A 25011-nucleotide genomic window follows, 5' to 3' on the forward strand; every position below is an offset into this window, starting at 1 on the left:
GTGCAAAGACCAAACATGCCGCAGTTAAAGTAAACCAGGATTTTGAGGTCATCCTCTTATGCTCAGTATCCTATTTGTATCTTTTTATCGTCATTGGTGGCTTTAGTTAGTGTAACAGACACTCAACTGGACACAGACTAGGCTGGTGAGACCAGGACATCAACATTAATTATTAAACAACAAAAATCTTAAATGATATCACTTAATTTACATGAGCACACCCTGACACGCATACAAACACACATCCCCAAACACACAGAAGAATACCATAAATATTGTGTCTGAGCTTTAGTGGAATGATGCAGGATTTTTGTTTTATGGAAACAGCCTTATCAACCAACAGTTTGGCCTCCTCAAACATTAAACATCAGTCCAGATGTTACATTTTATGACTTATTGTGAAACAACAGTACTATTGATGGCTGAGTTCCATTGCAACTTGCTCCATTTCTTGAACCCTGAAAATGATAGCATTCCTAAATGGACCTGATCCTGGGTCTGCACTCCATGGGTGAAGTAATACTGTATCACACATATTACCGTATACTGTATGGTGGGATGACAAGCCAGATGATAATGCAATGGAAAAGCTAAAGCAACTCTTTGGCGTCAGAAAAAATATGGCCTCTCTCCTCTTCTGTTGCTTGAGCAACCTCGACATTTACTTTCCAGTTGGTCTTAGATTGTCAAACTATTTACTTATATACAAATAAAGGTTATAAGCCTGGTAGACAGAGAGACACACCATACTTGCGCTTTAACGCAAATACGGAAAATAGAAACGGGATCATAATGAAGGTGAACGTTTCTGACACCAAACACAACAGTCTCTTGCACCTCAATAAATAAATATTAACAAAGAAGTAACACAGACCACTTCCTCATACAGACAACTGTCAGCAAAACCTGAAATATGTTTTAAATGTATGCCTTTAAAGGAGTACGCATCCGTATTTATATCATCCTGCATATATGCATACACATAAATAGGGGATACTTATGTGTTTGTCATTGCCATGTTCATCCAGATTTGGAAACTCCACCAAAGCTGGTTTGACTATCAGTGTATTTAACTGTGACCTCATCAGCATTTGTACAGTCAAAACTGTGGAAGCGTATGACATTAGAGGGTGAGGGAGGCAGGTCACATCAGGTCAACAGATGAAATTCTCAGGTAAACAATAAATGTGTGTGGTTCATAAGTACTTAAGATTTCAGAGTCAAGAAAGCTGATGTTGCCATGTCAGTGAGTACTAAATGATATATGCCTTTTATATCCTTGCCCTCCTTTTTTTTTTTAGATTCCAGCCCTTTTCTTAAGGAGAAATTAATTTGAATTGTTAGATAAAAGCCACCAAACATATTATTTCAACAAATCAAATATCATCCACTTTCACAACAATAGAAAAATAAGAGATTTTTCAATAATACAGACAGAGCAAAAAACCCAACGAATAACAAATAGAGGAATGGCAAGAAAATAGAAATTAACATACACACACGCACGCGCACACACGCACACGCACACACACTGTTGGTAACGATATGAAAGTCTGTAAGATACAGAGTAGAGTCTAGAGGTTGAGCGAGATGACGAAACATCCAGTGTACATCAAAATAGGTTGCTTTTATCCCGTGACTCTCTGCATAGAGGAGGCGTCACTGTCCCAGCACTTCCTGTAGCTCTCCAACGCCACTGTCTTCGGCCTCCTGTCTCCTCGATGGGTTATTCCTTTCTTTTGTACTTGTCACTCGGAAGTGGATACAGCGTTGCACATTTGTTAGATTTATGTATATATAATGATGTATTTAGATTCTTTTTCCTTCTTTTTACATTTTAAGAATATTTAGTAGTCTGTTTCTTCATTAGGTATTTGTCTTTTTTTTTCAGCTAAGTTCTTCGGTTTGAATACTGGCCCGGACGGGCCCCCGAGAGGAGACAACAATAAATGACATTTTGGCATATGAGAATGAAGAATCTCAAGGTGCGTGGGCCAATTGGCTACCTCGGAGGAAAAGTTGAACAGAGATAAACAAAGAGACAAAAACATTAAAAAAAAAAAGACACCATTTGCTCCCTCTGAGGTTGTCCTTCTCCTCTGTCTACCCCTCAGTTCCACCCTAAGACTGAGGTAAGAACAGTATTCAACATTGTGCTAGGGAAGAAAAATCCCAAGTGTCCCAGTGAAGAAGGCTTGGAGGGATGGGTGAATGGACAGACGGATGGGTGGGGGTCAGGGTGAGTCCAAATGAGCCAATGGAAGATGACAGCTGTGTCCATGGAGCTCCGCTCCTCCCCCGTCACTGATCAGAACTGGTACCATTTTTTGTCTTTGCACTTCAGCATCATCTGGAAACAGAGGAAATGTTGGAGTGAGAATATAGTTCAAATATGAGGAATACCTTCCAAACATGTGAGTTACACGATCCATGATTCTCATGATTAATTCAAGGCTCAAAAGTTCCTGGACTCTCTAACTACAGTACTGTGAACTTCCAACAGGCATATGGTGCCCTCTAGTGGGTGAATAGTTGTATGTGAGAAAGATTTCTAAAATAATTTGTAAAGGCTTATCACTCTGCATACACTGCACCACATGTGTTAAATGAACACATCTCACAAACGTTTGCTTTGATACAGAGTCTCTTCTTTTCTTAATAAGTCCATAACTCACACAGCTATTGTAACCAGCTCTGATAAGAACTGCAACTAAAAGAGCTGAAACAACTCGTATACAAACTTTAAAGAATATCTCCTACCCTTAGAAGAATATTCCTGAATAAACTATTTATTTCAAACGATACTTTATTTTTCATTCTGTGAGGCACTGCACACAAATATTTATGTACAAGCTATGGTATCCTTTCTGTGATGTCACATTGGGTTGACTGTTCTCTCCAGATCTTAGATTTGTAAACATGTTCTGTTTACCTCATGGGCATGTTTGGAGAAGGAGTCTGCGCTAGCCATCATGGCAGCTGTCCTCTCATCCAGCTCGCCCAGTTTCTGGCCTCTCTCATCCAGGGCTATTCGGGCGCGAGCCAGATCTCCAACGACACCAGACGCTGCTCCCTTCATGCCCTCAAGGCCACCTGGGCCTGGGATGTGCTGGGCCAGACTTCGGGATGCCTTTCCAGAGGATATCTCGCCAACTGAGTTAAGAAATGAGAGGCAATAAACAGCGAGAGACGTGTGTGAGTAAGAGTTTGAATCAACAAAGGACTGAACCACTGTATATCTGGGCATGTGAAGGTTTGGCATACATAGCTCCTCTCTGTCCAGTGACTGTGCTCCTCCCCCAAAGAGGCCTTTGAAGAAACCCCTGTTGGGTGCCTCTGGTGTCTCCACTGGTGTAAAAAGTTCACCCAGCATCTCCTGTAACATCACAAACACACACGTCATCCGGCTACATACATTTTGACTGTCTGTGTCCATTTGTTACATTGTTGTGTTACCCACTGCAGAATGAATACGCATCGTACGCTACACACAGAGTCTAGCATGCAGTTTCTAAGGTAAAATATCAATACCAATATACAGTTCTCAAAGTTATTTCCTTTATCTTATCAAGTTATTTTAAATGATCATGTCAGTTGACTTAAATATGAAATGCTTTCTGTGCAGTGCAGTATGCATTTCTCTTATGCTTCCATGACACGGGATATGATCTTCAAAACTCAAGATTTAAACCCAATATCCGGAACCATGACTCATTAAATCCATATGCATGCATACAGAATGCGAGCTGACCTGTAGGTTTTCACAGGTGTCCTGGCTGTAAGTGATCCTCTGGACCTCAGTGGGGGAGCAGAGGTACATGGCCTGACCCAGGTTGGTGAAGCAGAACGTCCTTGCTATCCGCATGTCTGTCAGAGGCAGGTAGTTTACATCCAGTAGCGGTCTCAGTCCCGGCACACTAGATAGGGGGACACAGAGAGGATTCATGTGTTTTTAGATCTATTATAAGAATATTAAGCCAAAAAATGCCTTTTATATTGTGGCCTTTGTCAGCACCTAAACACAAGATTAATGTGGTTGATGTTAATATTTCAACAACACATTTCAATCACCTGAAACATTGATGGCAATGTTTGTGCACCATTTTGAACAGGCAAACACACTGGCACACGCACACACACACACACACACACACACAAACACACAAACAAGCAGACAGCTGGGCATCCTTGCTTTGTCAGACACCCATATGGATGGCTGTTCTGTCTCTGTCTCTCTCCTCCAGGGACATGAAGATTAATGAGGATGAGCGACAGACTTAGACACCCCTCCACCCTTACACTTCCATACACTGCATGAAAATGAACCTGGTACGTCTGCATGTGTGTGTGCACGTATGTATGGGCAGTTTATAGCCTGGTCACTTGGTAAATTGAAAGGCTAAATCTGGGACGGTTATTTTAGTGTATAAGGGCACAAGTTTGTGTCTGACTTTGAAGGACAACTTGAGCAAAAAGAAAAGTTTAATTGAGGACATAATATGATGAGTCTGTTTGCCTCAGTGGTGACAGCATGTACGTCTGCCATTTAAAAGTTAAGACAATCTGTTACTCCCATAATATTGTTAAACCACACTTCAACTTCAACAAAAAACAGTTGTTTGACACATGTGGAATATAGGCAATTATGAATTAATAAATAACACACAAGAAAGCTTGAACGGAGAGAAACCGTCTTATAAGGAAATTTCCATCATCACAAAAAACAAATTGAAGTTATTCTGAAATCTGTGTTTTGAGACTAAACGCTCCCTGCTATATGCAGTAGTTTGCCGGCAGCTGTGAAATATATTCCAACATAACGGAAAGTGAAGGCTGTGGTTGGATTGGATTCACCCTCATTTAAATGCACTGCATTAAAAGTTTCAAGTTACAAGACGTTTTAGAGCAAAAACAAAACAAAACTTCCAAATAAACTTCTCACACTATCTCTGCAGCCTAATCCTCTTCTCCAAAGTCCATCTGTGTGCTTCAGAATGTCCCAAATACTCCTATTCATTCCAACACATGGCTCAATACCCAACTACCATCTCAATCCTCATGCACGACCCTGATAAGCTCATAAGCAGGCACCTGTGCCCGCCTCTTGCTCTTCTATTGGTCGGAACTAAACTGGCATGGCTCTCTCATTGGCTAGCTTACACATTGACACTGTGCTTCTTTATTATCATTTTATCCCTTTTAAAGTGTTTCATACTCAAAAGAGGTCATCATGGAAATACTGACCCTCCAGCATCTTTTGTCTATTGTGAAAACTGTTATCTGTGAAATTAATAAAACATACAGAGCACAAAAGAAGGCCAATCAAAACTACTTAGATCTAACCAGATGAACATGATTCATTCAAAGGGACTTTGATTGATACATTTTAATAAAAAACAGCTATTTTTGTCTGGCGCAGACTGACATGTTTCTCACCTGAGGGTCATGATGTGGCCGTTGGCGCAGAAACAAGCCAGACACACGCCTTGGCTCATCTGCACCACATCTGCCCGCAGGATGAAGGAGGTCTCTGTGATACTGTGTTTATAGATGCAGGTCTGGGAGGGGAGGGAAACCACTTTGGCCTGTTTCTCCGAACACACCACGGCGTACTGGCTCTCGTTGAGGTCCTGGGAGGTGGAAGGGGACACTGAGACGGGCCGGCGCTTACGGACCTTCTCTCTTTCTTCACCATCTGCTGTGACGTTGGGCTCAAACCAAGGCTCAAAGGCGGGGGGCAGCATGGAACCTGTAGAGTCCAGGAAAGCCATCCGCATGACGCTGCCCTTCAGCCGCACCAGCATGCCTAATGAATGGAAAGAAAATGGCTTGTTACTGAAATTTGAATATAAGTTTAATGGAAGACATTATATGATGAGCCTATTTGCCTCAGTGGTGACAGCATTTATTTCTGCCATTTAAAAGTTAAGACAATCTGTTACCCTCTAATCATTGTTAAACCACACTTCAATTAAAAAAAAAAAAAATTTAAAAAAATATAGGGAATTATGAATGAATAAATAACATATAAGAAAGCTATAACAGTTTTTAAGGATATTTCCATCATCACAAAAAAACTAATTGAAGTTATACTGAAATCTGTACCAGCATGCCTTATGAATGGAAAGAAAAGGCTTATTACTGAAATTTGAATATAAATTGATTTTTCATAGTGGCACTGTTGTTTTAAAACCCTTTAACTCTGATTTTTTTAATAGACAATTTTGTGAACGTCATTAGACAGCTTGCACAATTCAATCTGTTTTGCATCTTCTATAGCAACATAACTGCAATGCATTACTCCATTTTCTATCACTCCCTCCCGTCTGATATCCCATCACCCACCTGTTGGAGAAATGATAACTGGCTGCAGTTGCCGTTGCTCCCCAGCAGGCGGCAATGTGAGAGCCATAGCAAGCACCGTGCCCAGAGTGGTGCCCACATACAGGCAGGGTGTCAGAGTGCTGTCCCCCTTCCGGGCAAAGGTGTCACTGAAGTGGAAGGAGCTGATGGCCTCTCGTGCTTCCTTGTCGATACTGGTGACGCTGGAGGAGCGTGAGCGGCTGAAAGAATTGTCCCGGTGGTCTAATGGGTTGGCACCCCGCGGCGGGCATACAGACAGGAGGACAGTAAGGAGAAAACAGAGAGAGGTAAAGCACTTGCAAAGCAGTGAAATCACAAGGCAGACAACACAGATGTGGACACTGTACATGAAAAACTAGAGTCATACACAACAGTTTTACATAGTGTCCTGGTAAATGAAACACATTGGACTGTAAAGGCATTTGAAATCTGACAGGAAACTCAAGACATATTACTATTTTATTCATGACTGAACTCTGAAAGATACTGAAGATATAGATGCAGCAAATTGGGATAGAAATCCAAGAATATGGGCTTGCATTCTTATCAGTGGGTAAATATATAAAAGCCTGGTCTAATTTTATCTCTCTGACAGATTGGTTAACAGAGCAGCATCCCCTGAAACCTTATTGATGGTGATTTAAGATTATACACACTTTATATAATATATTATACAATACACTTTATGCAATTATGCATTTGCACATTTTCACAGGCCAACCAACATTTTCAAAATATTCCATCCCCAATCAGTGGTTTTATTGGTATGAAAGACGTGGCTATAAGGCACTTTGGTTACATATGTATAACATCGGAACTCCTGAACAACCATACAGGTAAACGTCTTGGCACTTGCACATTTTAATTTGACAATGTCCCATCCAATGTTCTTGGTTCTGTAGAAGACAGTATTGCTTTTTGGCAATTTGTAAGGTACCAATCAGACAAAGAAAGGAAAGACATGAAGAACACAGAAGAGAAAGAGGAAGCTGCGAACGTAGCAGAAAGCATTACGGTGAGATGGAGTGTGCAAAGTTTAGCTTAGCACCACTGACCTCTAATAGAACCCCCACCAAGCTCAAAAAAGCAGGAGTTTCACACTGAATTTAATTCAAACACTTAAGATTCAACTCAATAAATTTTGGTCAGATCAGTGCTACTTTTGTGGCATGCAAACTTAAAGAAAATATCTGCTTAGCTTGCCAATTTTGAGGCTAATAACCAGATAAAACTGGACTAATGGGATGTGTGAGTCCAGTTGAAGTGAAAAAATATACTGCATTTCATCAAAATTGTTTGGAGACAGGTCATGGCTTACCCAAGTCTGGCTTTAGCTCAGTAGGCAAGCTTAATTTCCGTGACATCTTTGCTGGAAAAAAGAGAACATCCCTCTTTACAAAGACACGTCTACGCTAACACGATGCCATGCAAAGCTAGATAACTAGCATTGGGCTAGGATTGTGCACAAAGCTAAAATACAGAAAAATGACAAAAGGCTGTGGAACAAAGAGCGGGGAGATTGTTTCATTGACTAGAGGAGCCAAAATGCTTTACACAGGAGAAGACACTGCGTAAGGACTCAGACACAACCCTGTGTATCACGGAGGCATGCTGTGAAAGACAAAACGAAGGAGGTGACCTCTGGTTGCACAGTGCCCTGCAAGAGAGGACTGATACAGTGAGATACATCAAAACTGCACAGCCATTTAGGACTTTCATTCCAAGGGAGCATGCACCAAGAACAGGAAGGCAACAAAAAACAGAAAATACTGAACAGGAAATGGAAGAAGACAGTGGAAAAGATACTAAGTGAAGTAGTCTACTGACAGCTACTGTAGGCTAAAACGTTGGTCACCTATATATCTTTCATTTTATATACATTTCCCGCTTCTTTCATTAATAACCCTATAAGGCATCTAGTGCAAAATAGATTCGATTACTGTTTGTGTGCATATATTGCAAAATGTATTGGGTTCATAAGCTCTGGTGCTCAAATCCTTCCATCTGTTAAAAGAGTGAACTTATAAAAAAGAAACAAGAATGAATGAAGGTCTTGGATGTTATTTCTCTTACATGCGTTAACTTTGATGTTACGTTCACTAATGCGAAGAAATTGCCGGCTGGAAAGTTGTTTTTGCGTTCTAAAACTGAGAGAAACCCACCTTGACAAATGAAGAAATATAAAATAAAAACCCTGGAAAGTCTGTGACATTGTTAATATCCTCAAGCTCAAATTGGGTTTGGTGTAACTTAATTACATTTTTTGTTTCCATTAAAAATATTAAAGTGCCGGAGGCATAATTTCAATGACTGACACTTCAACTATAATCCATTTTTCATAGCTCGCTGTTGTGCAGCTCCTGTCCATAATTTATGTACACAAATCGACAGTGAACACACGGCTTTATTCTTACTTTAATTAAAAGGCCCTGCACATCCACGCAGGTGTTTTCACTTATTCTGGCTAAGTAGAAGTAGAGAGGAGCTCTGGGAATTACATGAGGTCACCAAACTCCATCAAACAAAGCGAATTATAAAGGGTTAAGGTGTCTGCCCTTACAGGTGCAACAAAGCAAATAGAGAGGATTGGGAAAATGTGCTGTATAATCTGAGGCTTAAAATATTGTCAGGGCTTTAACAGGGTTCTGAGCAATTAAATGAGGTCAGGCTAGTTTAAAGCATCTATGACGTTGGTTTGAGAAGGAACGGTCTGGGAAAAGGCAAAACTCCAGTCTCTGATGCTGCGGTCATTTCAGATACCTACTCATTGTCACCTGAATCAGAAAGAGGGAAGGATCCCAAACCTCAGAGTTCCACATACAAAAAACATTACATTTGAGCAGCTGATATGTTATTATCTATTTCATCAACACACACTGAAGGTACACAAAGACAGAGTTGGACAGATGAGTTGCTCTCTGCTCTGAGGTGTCGTCATACTCTACTATTGACAGAACCAATCATGTAACTCATAATGTAGACAGGGAACCTGATGTAAGAGGTCAGGACAGATATCACACGCAGGCACATTTACATTATGACACTCGTGCTACGTACATGTAGCATGCAATTTGTGTCTGAGGCTCTGAAGCTCTATTGTGTGTGTATACAGACAGCTGAATTCCTGCCATGCTTCCAGGTTGGCCTCTGCTCTATGAGCGTTCAGTTCTCGGCGTACAGTTTTCAACCATGTACTTGAGTACAGAATTGAAATATGAGCACCATTTCATTTTAATCAAGGGAAAAAAATGCAGTTGCTTATAATCAATACAGTGAGAACTGAACACCAGTGGAACAGAAGCTAACCCAGAAGCGAAGCTGAACTTTGGCTCTCTCTGCTCTAGTCTATTTCTCTCCCACTGTGGAAACCACGACATGGAGGACAGAGACAGGGGGGACACATCTGGACTTGTCCTGCCTAAACAGCCTCTAATGAAAATCTTTGGCCAATCTTACCTCCTCTACCACCTCCATTGTAGAACTGCTGTAGATTGCTGTTTGACATCAACACTTTTGGGGGTGTAAAGGGGGGAAGTAGAGTAGAGTAAATGTGCAGTTAGAAACACCCTTTGGCTTATTACTACACACAAGCTGTTGCTGTTTACTCTAATGTTCAGGACACTGATTTGACTCAAATACTCAGAGTCAATACACAGAACCCTCTGAAAAGGTTCCAGGTGAAGAACCCTATATGGTTCTAGTTAACACCTTTTTTATATAGAGTACTAACATGGTACTGATAATTTTTTGTTGAGCTGTGTATGAATCCTTTTCAATATTAAAGGAATGTTCAAGAGCGTCCGTCCTATTACTAAGTGGTTTAGCATTGGCAAATATAAACTGTGATTTTAAGTTGTTTTATTGCAAATGAAACACTAAGCCAAGGATTTTCTTGTGTTTATTGACACTCTCCTGGCACTAATGGAATCTTAATTTATCGTTCTGCAACTTCTTTCAAGGAAAAACTGGTAAATCTGCATAAAAAGAGATCTAAAATAGCAAAAAGCTTAACCCTAGATTTTGTGACTGTTAAGGCAGATTTTTCTTTTTTTTTGCAGGAAGGCACCTTATCGCTCTCTCTGTCCTATGAATAATGCAGAGCAGACAGATGTATCAGACCACAGTCTGTTGGCACCAGACATGGGGGGTGGGGACAGGCATCATACCTGCAGCAGGGCTCCAGACTTTGAGATTTGTTTTCTGTCTGACCTTTTTAAAAAGCTCCTTATTTCCAGTGCCAAGTTACCCCTAATGAGATGGATCTGGGCTGTTCTCTCTTCAAGCACCTTCAGCTGAAATACTAATGACGTAGATTAAGAAGGAGACAATTTAAAGAGCAACAGAGCATCTTACTGTTGCAACAGAGAGTAAGGTATTCTGTAGCTGTGGTGCATGGTATACTAAGTAAAAATTGAGTTTATTTGTTTGCATTATGTAATACTCACTGATATGAAAACTGCCTAATATCATAATATGTTCTGAACAGATCTTCACCCAGACACATTTAAATGTTAAACTGAAAGAAGATCCCTGCTCAAAATCCAAGTCAAAAGTTGATTCACATCATCTTGCGGCTGATTTAATACATTTTACTGTGGAATATATTTCCCAATTATGCGGTTACTAAATATTTGAAAATACCCAAGGCCCTTCAGGTTGATCTTTTACTTTTTGAACTTATTCTCTGAATCATGTAAATTAATGAGGTCCTCTACTTCATTTCTTGTATAATTCTTTGCTGTCACGCTGAATTAGCATCAAAGAGATTGGATACGTTCACAGCCTATAACCCAGTTTTCCAGGATACAATGTGAGATTAAAGCAAAATTATTCATGTCTATTGATCTCTGCAAAGTGGTAAAAGAAAGCATTCACAAATGTGAAAATACTCCCATAGACGTATGGTAATGAACTCAAAAAGAGCATTTCTTAAGACTGTGGAAGAATGAAATCGACAGCCAGACAATTTTATGGTTCAACAAAAAACAAAAACCTCTGTAAAGTTCCAATTTGATGAGCAGCAATTTCAATAAAATAATATTAAAAGTAGAGGCTCTTTTGAAACTTTAATCTAGTCCCTAACAAATGTTCCTCTTGCATTCAAATACTTAGTATAATACGTATATTTTCTTTCTGGTTCAGTACTGGGCTTTTACGTCTAGATTACACAAAGCCTCTGCTATATTTCTCCCACTTTTCTTTAATAAGACGCTGAAGGACATGTTACCTGAAGTAGGGGACTTGCAGCGGTCCTCTGATGTGGCGGAGCCCTCGTTAATGTCGCACAGACCTGCAGCAGAGATCATACAAGTTAATTCATGCAAAATAAAACAAGCCGAAAAGAAGCGCTTGGGTGTCCCTTCTGTGAGAGTGTAACACTACCCTTTTACTTTAACATACACTGCAGAGGGAACCTCAGATAGCAACTGGGTCTGCTATATGTTTTTTGGGAGAATGGATGATTCCTTATGTCTAATGTTCTCTTTAACTGACAGCTAATCTGACCTACAGACTAGCCCTGTGTCGGTTTAGCTCATATTTCAAACATAATGAAGATTTTGTGCATCTTCAATGTTTCTCTATCCAGTTCCAAGTCTAATTCCTGCCTTTGCTGCGTGCATGTTTGTATATGAATGTGTGTGTGTGTGTGTGTGTGTGTGTGTGTGTGTGTGTGTGTGTGTGTGTGTGTGTGTGTGTGTGTGTGTGTGTGTGTGTGTGTGTGTGTGTGTGTGTGTGTGTTGTGTGTGTGTGACATTGTCCTGGGAGGCAGAAAGCCGGAAAGCCAAGCAGACAGCAGTCTCTGTTGGCATAGAAACACAGCTGGACGCCTGATTACTGCTCACACTTGCCAAGCTCTGACAGGTGCCAGCCCACTGCTCACCAGTCAGTGACACCAGCTGCTCTGTGTGTATTTACATTTGCACGTGCTTGTGTATATGTGTGCGAGAATGTGTACATTGGTTTATGTGTGTGCCTGCATGCATATATGTGCATTAACAATCAAAAGCATCACAAATAAATCCCTCAGCATCCACAACTTTCTAATTCATCCATCCAACTTTTGCTTAAGTATGGGCGGTGCATCGTCATGACACTGCGGCATCCTCTACGCAGCTGCACTGCCGTCATCTAGCACAGGGTGGCAGTAAGTCCATACGGAAAGCATCTTAATAGCCATCAGTGGTACCATGAGGCTGCAGTGGCAATGTGTGTAAAAGGGATGGGCTGTGAGAGTGTGTGTGTGTGTGTGTGTGTGTGTGTGTGTGTGTGTGTGTGTGTGTGTGTGTGTGTGTGTGTGTGTGTGTGTGTGTGTGTGTGTGTGTGTGTGTGTGTGTGTGTGTGTGTGTGTGTGTGTGTGTGTGAATGAGAAAAGAGGAAGAGATGGCATGATGGAATAATGGCATTATTTTCATTGTGACATAATTCATTCTCATATCAGTTCAGAGACATTTGGACCTTTGGGGTGCCTTGAAACTCATCATAATGTTCACTGAAAGACATAATAATAACACTATCACACTTGGCGTCGCTGTTTTTGAAATATAGTGAGCAAGTCAGAAACCATGGTTATTATTCTGGATGGATACTGATCTCAATTTTGAAAAATCCCATTACCAATATCACCAGAAAAGTGGTTTATCACTTAGAAAAAATATATCAAAACTTAGAGCATTCATATTTTAAACTGACTTTCTGAAACTGGTTCCTATACATATTTATCTCAAGCAGGTACGACTACTGTTGCGCTCTATTAGCAGGATTATGAAAATTGTCTGTAAGACGACTCCAGCTCATTCAAGAGTCGCTACACGTACACAAAAACTTGGACAGAAATTTCTTCATTCACTGGCTCCTGGTTCAATAAAGAATCCCCTTCAAAATCCTGGTAATAATCTATAAATCACTTATTTGCCTCCCCAATATCTGATTTGCTCACTGACTAAAACCCGATCAGGCCTCTCAGGTCATCGGTGTGTGAGTAAATGGTAAATGGACTGAACTTGTGTAGCGCTTTTCTAGTCTTCCAACCACTCATTGTGCTTTACCACTACATGTCATCATTCAATCATTCATACCCATTCATTCACCGCCGGCACAGCCAGCAGGAGCAATTTGGGGGTTAAGTGTTATGCCCAAGGACACATCGACATGGACTAGAGAGCCCGGGGATCTAACCGCCGATCCTCTGATTGAAGGAAAGACTCTGCTCTACCAAAGAGCCACAGTCGTTTGTGTATGGCAGCACTTCTCTTGTTCAGTTGGTTACATGTGCTGCCATGCGATAGGGCAGAGGATTCTATTGGATTGTGTGTGTGTTTAGGGTTTTTTATTGCTGTGTGGTAGAGGGTATGTGCTTCATTCATTTAGATCCTTATATATTCATGTTGTTTATGCTACCTTTGTTCTTATGTTTATGGCTGATTTTTTATATTTTGTCTTTAAATGTTATGTTACGTGTTTGAAATGTGCAAAATAAATATATATTTTTTTTGCTTCTCAGTTATTTTACCAAATATCCCTATACTGGCCATTTTTTCATTTACCCTTAAAACAGGAGCAGGATCTGTAGATTATGGTTCAACTGAGCGTAGTTAGATGTTGGGACACAATTTTAGCATAATGGCAGGAATTTCAAAAACAACAAATTCCTAAGCATTCCTTATTTGAAACTAAACAATCTGAGCTAGTGAGGCTGAAAGAACAGATGAGCACTGCCACCCAAAATGAATAGCTGCAAAGTTATTTGTTGTTGCTGCACTGTAATGACAAGACAACATCTACCGCTGTGTATGGTCGGATAAGTTGAGACTTTTTTCTTACTCTTCTCCCTCTTATCCCTTTCCCTCATTACCTCCAGAGGGCTGTCGTGTCTTTCTTGGCGAGCGGGGCTGTCTCTGGTAGGGGTCATTGGAGCCGTAAAGCTCGACCGTCCCCAAGTTGAGCACGACCGTCTTCTGGACGTAGTCCACCACCGCCAGACCATTACTGTTGCCAAACACCACACTGAAGAGGGGGTGACAGAGTTTGTGGGGGAAGTGGAAGATGCAGGAGGGGGGAGAGTGAGAGGAAGAAAGAGAAAAGGGCAGAGAAAAGGAGAGATGGGTTATAGTAACGTTGTTATAAGATTTGATTTAATCTTAAGAGCACAAAAACAGCTGGAATATAAACTGACATAAATTGGGTTGACAAGCCTGGTTGTTAAGTTAGCCGTGAGCGGTTGCTGCTTTAACAGCAAAAAGTGGTCTTTATAGATTTTCATTTTAGTTTTTCACTTCAGGTGATACAGCTACAAGGATGAATAGTGGGCACTGAAAGGACCTGGTTCTAGTCTTGACAACAACGTTCCTGTTTGTATACTTACAGGCCGTAGGAGGAATTGAGCGCCAGACTTGTGATCTGCTGCGGAGGTTCTCCGCTCACCCACACTAACTGGACCACCAAGTCTACCTGGTAACCTGCAGACTGCTTCAGAGGGTTACTGCGCACTCTGGAGAGAAGAACAGAAAAGGAGCAAGAAAATGAAATGGAAAGAGGCTTTAACAAGTGGTGCAGCTGCAGTTCTGAAGCCGTTGTGTGTTGAGGGTTCGGCATGAGTGGCTGCGATGGGATGATGGGAAAGGCTGTGGCTGAGAATGCTTCAGCCGCTGACTAAGTCTGTGCAAGAGTGCTTGAGGCAAAAAACAAGACCATTGTGTGTATGATTGAGTATGAGAATGTGCGCAAGGGCTCCTTGTGCTTATGAGAGTTTATGTAATCGGTATGTTTATGTGTGTGCGCTTCGTACTTGAGGCAGGGCATGTTGCCTCCGTCAGAGTTGTTGCTGCTGGTGGAGGGCTGTGAAGGTGGGCCGCTTGTCTGAGGGGAGGCACCGGGGGTGGGAAGCGCCGGTGTCTGTTCTCCCCCTCCTCCCCCACAGTCTGGAGACTCTATGTCGTTCAGCTCGTACTGCATTCGCACCTCTAGTAACTGTTTAAGACACAGGAGACAGAGAGGAGAAAAGATATGAAGAGAGGAGATAATCCAAATCATAATAAAGGTGCAAAACTCTTGTAAACAACTATTCTTCATGAATTCCTCTGAGGATGGGTAAAGTCCTTTGACTGTGAGTGACAACTACATACATACACAGAGTCACTTTGATAATAGGGATTTGTTTGACATGTGTGTCTGTGCTTGTGAATGTGCTCATGTGTAGGCAGATTGAGAGTCAAAGAGGTCCTCCAATTCTGAATATTCCATTCCTTCTAAATCCTCCTTCAGGCTACTTCTCTGCAACCTCCGCCTTCGTAAAATCACTCACACACACATACACATACACACTCAAACAAACACACACAATGTTCATAAGCTCTCTCTTTTGCATTCTGTCAGTCTCATTAGCCCCACTGACATGTGGGAGTGAAGAGTGATCGGTGCCCTTCTTCGGATTTTCTCACTCCCGCCTGCCTCTGTCCTCCTCCACCTTCATTTCTGCGAGGTTGTGGAGGTGTTCGACCTTGTGGGAAGGGAGGCAGTTCTCCTAATTACAGCTCACTGTTAGTAAATATCTAGTCCTCATCCACATCCCAGTCACACGCTTCGAGCGTAGGCCTGAGATTTCTCTGACACATGCATCAGCGCTCACTGGCAGTCATCCATGGAGAAAGCTTCTAACTGGAAGGTGGCTGATTTGAATCAGTCTTTTGCTGTTCGCTTGGAAGAACAAAAGAAGAATTGGATAGTTACGACAAACTGTGCTGAGCACATTAAGGGCACCAGCTAAAAAAATGTAATTAATTTGCAGACCTGCGAGGAAGAACACATCACAGCACCTCCCACACACTTTGATTGACAAGCGACCTCTGTCTAGAGCAATTCTCAAGCATTAACACCACAGCAGTGACCGCTTCACAAGAAAAATGTTGCCAAAATTACAAATAAATAAAGTGTCTTGCTGGTTACCAATTTAACACTCTGCTGCTCCAGCAAAAAGTAGAAACCAAGCATAAAACAGTATGCACGCACTCTCTCACTTGTAATATAGGAGCTGTGAGCATGCTCGGACAGATTAAACAGCATTTCTCTTTACAGTATATCATTAAACACTGACTTACATAAGCACTTACGTCACTATCAAGGCAGATTATAGTGACAGTCTAGCTTTGCTTGTTTACTGCTCTGTCTGTTGGCATGGCAACCATACCGCCTTTGACTAGGCAGATGTTAGAGCGAATGTATGTGCGTGTGTTGGTGCTTATGTCTCAGCATCCTACAGCAGGACAGAGAATGAGTGCTGAGGGAAAGAAATAACAAATAAAAGCAAAATGTATTCGTGAAAAATAGTTACAGTAGGTCCCTTATTTGAGTCCATGCTTGTATGGTTGCAAGAGTCTTACAATACCAGAGAATATGATGGAAAACAGATAGTATTTTCTGTAACTGTATCGAAACAGATTCAATACAATTTTTAGAGCTGATAAAGTGATACCCACCTGCACCACCTCAGTAGTTACTTCCAGTTTGCTGAAGCGGTAGATGATAACGTTGGCTGACACCCCGGCCACACACAGCATTCTGCTTTCAGGGCACCAGGTCATGATCTGAATGGCAAAGGGGTCTTCATCTGACACCTCGGTGCTGCCCTTGTCCTCCTTGGAACGGTTTCTGTCAAACACCTTGGCTGTTTTGAGCTTATAGAGCACCTGGAGCATTACTAGGGGAACAAAAGGAGGGGAGAGCAAAGTATCAGCTGCAATCCAAGGAAATCACACATATTGAATCTGACTCTAAAACATGAAATCAGAGATGATGTGCTGCTTTGAACGTCAAGTAATTAATTGTTACTAGACTTAATCTAAACAATATATATTATGTTTATATTGACTGCGTGAAGGCTGGTGCTCAAAGTGTTTATTAAAAAAAACATTTCTATATTAGTTTTTAATGTGGTTTCCTTTCCCTAAGCTTAACAATACATAATTGCAATTTCTTGAAGCATAAACAAAGCTTAGCCCTTGAGAGAACTCACTTGCAGAGGCATCCCAGAACTTCACAGTTCCATCAGCATGCCTGTGTGTTCAAGAGATGAAGAAAATAAATGTTTAAAGAAGAGGAACAAGAGAGGGATGAATATCAATATGTGACTTGTTGTCTTGACTCTGGAGGTGGAGTTCTAGATTGATCAAAATAAATCAGTTTTTAAGATATGCAGCAGTAAAACATATCTAGAATACCAAGTGAAGACACAAAATCTGATGTCTAGGTAGTATATAAAAACAAACCAAATATCAATAAACTAAAATATGTTTGTCCCTGATTAATCATTGTAACACAACCATAGATCTCCACATTAGAAATATTTACCTAATGGTTTTCATCAGTCAAGGTTGATTAACCTTGAAGTAACCAGAATAAATACTATTTGCCAAAAGTATTTGGACATTCAAACTAAGGGTTCGTTCCCTGCAGCCAGGTCCCAATAGCATATGGGTGTAATGCTCAGATATCCACATATTGTTGGCCATGTAGTGTAAATTATTTTACTACCAGAACATGCAATAACGTCCACGTTGCTTATTGCCTAAAAATAAATCGAGTGTACACAGGATTACAATGAATAGCAGGAGTTGAGCATGACCGCTTCTCCATTTGGTGTCACAGAAAAGGACATTGTCATAAAAACATGAATACGGGTGGCCATTTCTCTCCCAAATGTTTTGTTGCCAGTGTCCGCTGAGTGGATTGGGAGGGAACTATTATGCAGCCTGTGGCACTTTTAGAAAGAGAGAGAAAAAAAGCCTGTACAGAATAGTAATATGGCATGTAGGGGTGAGGAGAAAGGGAGGAAGGAGAGGAGTGAAAGCCTCCTACTGCCAAACCCATACCTCAATGTCACTTCTTCAGTGTGTGTGTTCTGTTAAAAACGCCCCTTCTCCCCTTGATGACAGCTTAGAGCGGGATAATAAACGTCAAAATTGCACAAAGTGCACATGATTGGAATATATAACGACCGACAGTAAATATTCAAAGACAACTCCTTTGCTGTAGAGACCTGACAGTGCAGCAGAGGTGAAAGTAATTGAGTGCAGCAAGACGATAATGATAATGCTAATGAAATCAGTATTGTCTTACCCAGTGATGATGATCTCTGGGTAGCTCTGTGTGCCTTGACCCCAGTTTCCACCACTAATAGGCCATTCCTAGATATCACACACACACACACACACACACACACACACACACACACACACACACACACACACACACACACACACACACACACACACACACACACACACACACACACACACACACACACACACACAAAATTACATTAGAGTGAATGAGAGACCACAGATAGAAGTACAGCTATGTCAATAAACAGGGCGTCAACATAAACACACAATGATTTTAAAAAGAGATGACATGATACAACTGCAAATGGGTGTGTGTGCATGGGAAAGAAAGGGCTGTGATCCTTTTTGTAACCCTCTCAGTGTGTCTTGCAAATTATACATTATGCACATCAGTGAGTGTGTGTGTCCGTCTGGAAGCGTGTGTGAGTGTTGGCGGGGGGGGTTTGGCTTTGAACACGTTGACACATACAAAGGTCATCGGGATGACTCATGGTGATCTTTATGTGAGAATGCCTTCCCGCAGCTCATCCAGGCCCTTTGCTTAACAAAAAAAAAGGGAAAAAGCAGCAGCTAGGCAGCCACTTTGGGTCAGTACATGCTGACATTTCCGACAGAAAGCTAGAACAAGGCGACAGGGAAAAGAACATAGGCATACATAATGGCGAAAAGAGCAGGGGGTCTGTCTTAGATAATACAGGGGAAAGAGAAGAGGATGAGAGGAGAGAGGAGGTGTAAAAGTGACAGGATGATTGTTAGGTAATATGCCACTTATAAATAGTCCGTTTAGCTTCACACAAACATTGAAAAATAAACTTTAGCACCACCAATACAAAATGAACTCATTCTGCATGCAGTTTGTAGCAAAAATATCCATGTATGTACTGTATGTATTAATGTGTCCTTTATTCTGTAACCTTGTTGTTGTTGGAGTACGGCAAGATGGTTAGGGGGCGTAGTGTTGAACATTTACATTTCTAATTTAGCTCTTTTACAACAATGCTATCCAGAATGACACAAAGGAACATTCCACCCTTGGGATGCCATTACTCTGTTATACATCATTAAACTGTGATGAGGTGTGTTCAAAGAGTTTTTCATTAGAAGGTGTTTGTGATTTATTCTATTTCAAAAGTATAAGAAATGGTAACAAACAATGATGACAAGCAGTAGTTAGCAATTTCTGTAGCAATAGAGACGCACCTTTTTTTACAGAAATAATTTGCCATAAATATATTTGGTAATTTGGTAATGTCACTAATTATAAGAACAATATTAAAAGTCTAAAGCCACACAACAACAGCACTATTAGCTAAATGCTAACACGAGCATGCTAACATGCCCACAGTGACATTGCTAACATGCTGGTGTTGGACAGGTACGGTTTACAGGTTTCACCATATTATTATGCTCACATTTGCTAATTAGCTCAGTAGGTAGTTTGCTAAAAAATAGCGATATTGTTCTGTTGATACATTTTCTATCAAGAAAAATGATTAATTTGCCAGTGAAACTAAGAGAGTTACAGTCTGTGCATAATATCACAATAGGAGCATGCAAAAATATAACATTTGTCTACAAAAAATTATAATAATACATTCATATTCCATTATAACTAATTGGATTTAAATAATGCTTTTCTTTCGAATAAATTCCTATTTTTCCCATAAATAGTAAAAAAGAATGTGGGTCTTATTAGGGAACTTGCTCAGATCCAAGAAACTTTCGAGGACCCGTAAATAAAGAATATCTCCCACCCTTTCCTTAAAATACACCTGAACTCAAAATGCATGTCATGTGATTGCAATGCTTGCAATATACTAAGAATAAACTAATATCTATTCCTTTTCCACAAATTATTTTCCCCTTTTTCTTTTCCCTTCCTGGGCAAATTGTAAAACGTGGTAAGAAGTCCAAAAGCCTGATATTTACCACTGATATGTTTAAGAGGTTAAAGATTTTCCATTGAGATTACCACAACATTACAAGAAGACACATCACCGATAACAGTATGCAGTGTTACAACAGAAAGCTTTGCTATACAGACTATTACCTTCTTGCTATAACCCTGTCGTTTCTGCCGCGAGCCAACAGAATAAAGTGCAGGTATGAGGTCCACAGGGCAGTCGGCAAAGTACTCGCAGCAGGTCACAGGAGACTCGTGGATAGTCAGAGGATAGGGGTTCTCGAATATGGGGTAACTGTAAGCAAGAAGGGGCAGACAAAGTCATTCTTAATTAAGTGAGTCTGTGTGCCAAGTATCAGTGCATTAATCTCATGCAGTGCTGCATGAATGCTAAAGAATAAGATTTATGAAGGTAAGTTATATCACATAGAGGTATATCACGTATATAATTAAGATAACGTGTACTAATAGGCAAACTTTGACATTTCAGCTCACATTTAAGAAACAAAAGATGATGGAGAGTTATTTAATAGAGTCAAACTCACCCATTTTGTGCAAGGTCGATCACCACTAAATCCTTTTCTAGAAGGACCACCACAGCGTAAGGTTCCTGAAAATCTGTGCAGAGAAACGGCGAGACAAGTCATTCATCACACCACACGTTCAGCAGTGTTGCAATTCCTTCAGAGAGAATTCCCCTGAGATCTGCAAACCCCAGGGGAAGAATCCTTAGACTCTCTGTGGCAAATGTTATTATCATATCTGTGCCCTGAAGATGTGAGGGCAGGAACGCTTAACGCTTCAAATTCATTAATCTATGTGATTTATGTCTGTGGGGGATACTACTCTGGTTAAATATTTGTGTCAGTCTGATTTGGGAGTAAAATTTCCCATTCAAAAGTAATGCACTGTCTTTATCCACAGATATATATATATATATACCTATAAGGCACAAAATTGAAACCAGCACGGATCACCTTGCTGCTAAATAAGCTAACTGCAGATATCTCTGATTCTAGTCCTTCAGTTCTAAAAAAAAACCTATGAAAGTCATAAATACTAATAAAGGGGACATTTGTATCCAGCAATGACATAATAAATAAATAAGCCAAGCACTAAGAGAAACATTTTGAGTGCAGAATATGAAGAGAATTCATGCTGATCCATAATTACTTAAAGGATGCAGATCATTTCTTTCTTTCATAGATTTACACTGATCACACCAGAGCTGCCCAGTTTTGCCTTATATGTTTGGCCTCTAAATGCCTCAAATGGAGTAGTAGGGGTTAAATTATTTGCTACAGGGCACCTTGACAAAATGTATGGTAAGAGAAAGAACTACCTTTCTGGCCTTAAAATGTCTCCTGCCCTAAAGCTTTGTCTGAGTCCAGTGTAGTAAAAAGAGCTCATGCCTTTAAGGCAGACATTAGACCCTAGCTACACTTCCTCTTTCTTTGTATGTTTGATTCAGAAGTAACATCACAAACCATACAGAGACTATTCAGATATGTGCTATAACCATGAGTGTTTTGTTCATGCAAACTGGTGTTTAGAGAACAATCTGTTGTGTAGAGCAGCTGGCTGTCAGAGTGCACCAAGGTTGAAACACTTTGACAACTGTTGTCAATACATCTCTCACTGTCCCTCTCACTTTACCTCCCTGGCGCTGGTCTACAAGTGATTCACGTTCTCTTGTGACATGTTATGTAACTTTAGATCTCTTAACAGTATCTCTTTGTCCGTCCGTCCGTCATTTGGGAGCTGAGAATGACACTGTGATTATATAATATATATATATATATTATAATTTCTTATCTCTTTCAAGTCTATTTGCTTTTCTAAGTACTAAGCACTGGGAAAACTTTCTCCTGAGGAAGGTGATGACATATGGCTGAAAGCTTCAGAAAAATCAATCAAGTAGAACTTTTTTTGTGAAACTGCTATCTCCACGCTCTGTATTTCTCTTTATGAGCTGTACTTCACCTCTGAATCTTTGTCTGCATACTGTACTTCTCTGCTACTTTTTGTTTTCTGCGCTAGTAAGTTTTATGATACTTTGTCTGTCTGCAATTTGTTTTCCTTTTCAGACACATAGTTGTGTACGTACATCATCTGCAGTCAGATCTTTAAGGATTATCAAACCTCGTCATCACACAGTCAGACATGTATTGTGTAATCCAAAGACCCAGCAATGTCCAACACCAAATGAAATCAGCGGGTGGTGACATCAGGTTGACGGCTAGAAGTCACCATTATTACATAACTTCTTAATCCTCCCTTTAGCTGTATATGTGCCAGATAAAACTGCCCTAGAGTTTACATACTGGATTACATACATTAAGGATCCCATACCATTCAGCTCCACTTTGCCTTGTTTTAGCAGTTGACTTCACAATACAGGAAATAAGATCATAATATAATTTAGATGGAAGCCTATTGTGTACAAATAGATGAAATGATAATGTAATGTTGCGTGTGTTAGATAATGAAACTGGAATAGGAGTCTCCCCCTTGGGAAATTTCATATTTATTACAGAAACACACTAACACGGGGGCAAGCCTTCCCACATAATTAAAAAAATAGAAAGTGTGTGTGTGTGATTCTAATGCATTGACTAAAGGATGACAAGATTACAATTTACCCACAAATATAACGCACACACCATATGAACCCATCACAATAAACAACAAAGTACCGTTAGGATATGGTGTCTCACAGAGTGTGAGGAAGTCTACTATTGGATAGTCCATCTCCAGCACAGCAGTACTCTTCCCATGCATCACCGTCAAACATGGTCGCCGCCCCACCGTGTCGTAGGACAGACCACCAGACAGGATCATGAAGGGCTCCCTGGAACACACACAAGCATAGGTATAAACATTTGCTGGATTTTCTATATATACAATTCATACTACAACCACAGAAAAAAACTATTTTGATTGGTCTGCCGGTTAAAATTCTGCATTGTAAATTGTAGTTGTGTACTTTAGATAGCTATATTACCAGCTAACTTTGACAGATGAAACCACAACTACAAAGAGGGTGGTGTCTTCTTTATCATTTTAATATCAAAAGATTGATTTAGGACTATTTATAGATTCTGGGTAGCTCCTAGTCCGAAGCACATGCACATTTGTCACTCACATTGCCTTGGCAACAAATGTAAATAACCCATGTTGACCTTGATGTGTCTTTTGCCATTACTGAGTTGTATACTTAAGCACATTAATGCCCAAGCCTGTGTGCATTTGTGTGTGTATAAGAGAGAGAGATAGACCTTACCCAATTCTAGTGGTTTTGTACTCTACTTTGAGAATGGGTTTACAAGGCTCTGGCTTCTTCCCGTCCTTGGGCTGTTTTCCTAAAATAGAACAAACAGAAGTTACTTTGGTTTGCCAGTTCATCTCTCTTCACCTCCTCTTTTCTTTTTACTCCTGTCATCTCATTTTTTTTTCTCTTCCTAGAAGCTGTTCAGAGCTGCACTTAAATTGCTGCTCTGAACAGTAGCCAAACAATAACAAAGGGCTATTCATCAGAAATAATGAAGAATAAATAGAGGGGAAGGGACATGCAAGGAAGGTGTGACGATCATGGATGACTTACAGAATCCATCTATAAAAAACCTCAAGGGAGGTCTGTGTGAAGGCAAATTTGCTCATCCATCACATGTGTGCCTACCTATGCGTATCAGAAAGCACAATAAGTGGCTGTATATATCTGAACTACTTCTGAAGAGGCAAAGTGAGCCCCAAGGCAGGTTTATACAAGGCAGGTATGTATAATAAAGAACTGCTTTTAATAACTACATCTAAATAACAGATATCTAAAAGACAATTACAAAAGGACTTATAAGCCTTACTTAAACCTGTCAAATGAATTTGCATAATTGCCCATTAAATACCAAACAAATTATGTATGCAGCAGTGGGGAAACAACTAATTAAAAAGCCTGTGCGGTGAAATCCTTTCTGCAATCCCCTACACACCAGACCAGCTTGAGAAACTGGTTAGAAGTTTTTTTCTTTTCATTTAATTTCTGTCTTTGTTCCTCTTCCTGACTCTCGCGCTATCTCTCTGTCCATTTGTTGCACTCGCACACTCTGTCTAGTTCGTCCAGTCCCTTCATCTTGGGTGACTTGTCAGAGTGCTCTGTGGGATGAGGAGGTGTGTGGGGAGACGGAGGAGTATGGATTAAAATGCATCTTCAAAAGAGCAGACTTGCTTTTCTGCAGGACATAAACAGAGCACCGGCACTAATGTAGGCATGTGCAGACACAAAGTAAAGCCAACAGAGGCAGGACATAATTGAACTGACAATAATCCTCTGATTGAAATAGGGAAACGAAAACGATGGGAGAGTTACATGGAGGGAGAATCCTGAGGGAGGTATAGAGTGACTCATTGGACTAACAGAGGTGGCTGAAGGCTCTGGTATCAGGAACGATACCATAACACCCCAAAGTAATCAGACCAGGCATAACCAATGTTTTTTTTATGTAATATCCTAATAAAATTGATGCATTTATATCCATATGGCCTTCCTTGTAGAACGTTTGACATCCAAGGTATTTGTATAAGAATCAACTTGATTTCTTTGGAGCAGTGGTAACCAACCTTTTTTGTTTGTGA

General features: G+C 40.5%; 1 protein-coding gene across 1 annotated transcript in view; it reads right to left on the minus strand.

Annotated features, from left to right (window-relative positions):
- Positions 1-2189: 2189 nt before the first annotated feature.
- Positions 2190-25011, minus strand: part of stxbp5a (syntaxin binding protein 5a (tomosyn)) — an 84069-nt gene continuing 61247 nt past the window's right edge. Inside the window, exons 9-27 of the mRNA XM_054618409.1 lie at positions 23666-23744; positions 23079-23233; positions 20928-21000; positions 20530-20677; positions 18475-18542; positions 17372-17412; positions 16836-17056; positions 15149-15330; positions 14726-14851; positions 14216-14367; positions 11591-11653; positions 9820-9873; positions 7683-7732; positions 6346-6628; positions 5437-5806; positions 3752-3917; positions 3265-3376; positions 2933-3153; positions 2190-2350 (exon numbers count right to left, since the gene is read on the minus strand). Coding sequence (XP_054474384.1) covers positions 2309-2350; positions 2933-3153; positions 3265-3376; positions 3752-3917; positions 5437-5806; positions 6346-6628; positions 7683-7732; positions 9820-9873; positions 11591-11653; positions 14216-14367; positions 14726-14851; positions 15149-15330; positions 16836-17056; positions 17372-17412; positions 18475-18542; positions 20530-20677; positions 20928-21000; positions 23079-23233; positions 23666-23744 — 2606 coding nt within the window. The 3' untranslated portion in view covers positions 2190-2308. The remainder of the gene's footprint in view (positions 2351-2932; positions 3154-3264; positions 3377-3751; positions 3918-5436; positions 5807-6345; positions 6629-7682; positions 7733-9819; positions 9874-11590; positions 11654-14215; positions 14368-14725; positions 14852-15148; positions 15331-16835; positions 17057-17371; positions 17413-18474; positions 18543-20529; positions 20678-20927; positions 21001-23078; positions 23234-23665; positions 23745-25011) is intronic.

Source organism: Anoplopoma fimbria, chromosome 18 (genome assembly GCF_027596085.1).
Source record: "Anoplopoma fimbria isolate UVic2021 breed Golden Eagle Sablefish chromosome 18, Afim_UVic_2022, whole genome shotgun sequence".
Taxonomy (NCBI): Eukaryota; Metazoa; Chordata; class Actinopteri; order Perciformes; family Anoplopomatidae; genus Anoplopoma; species Anoplopoma fimbria.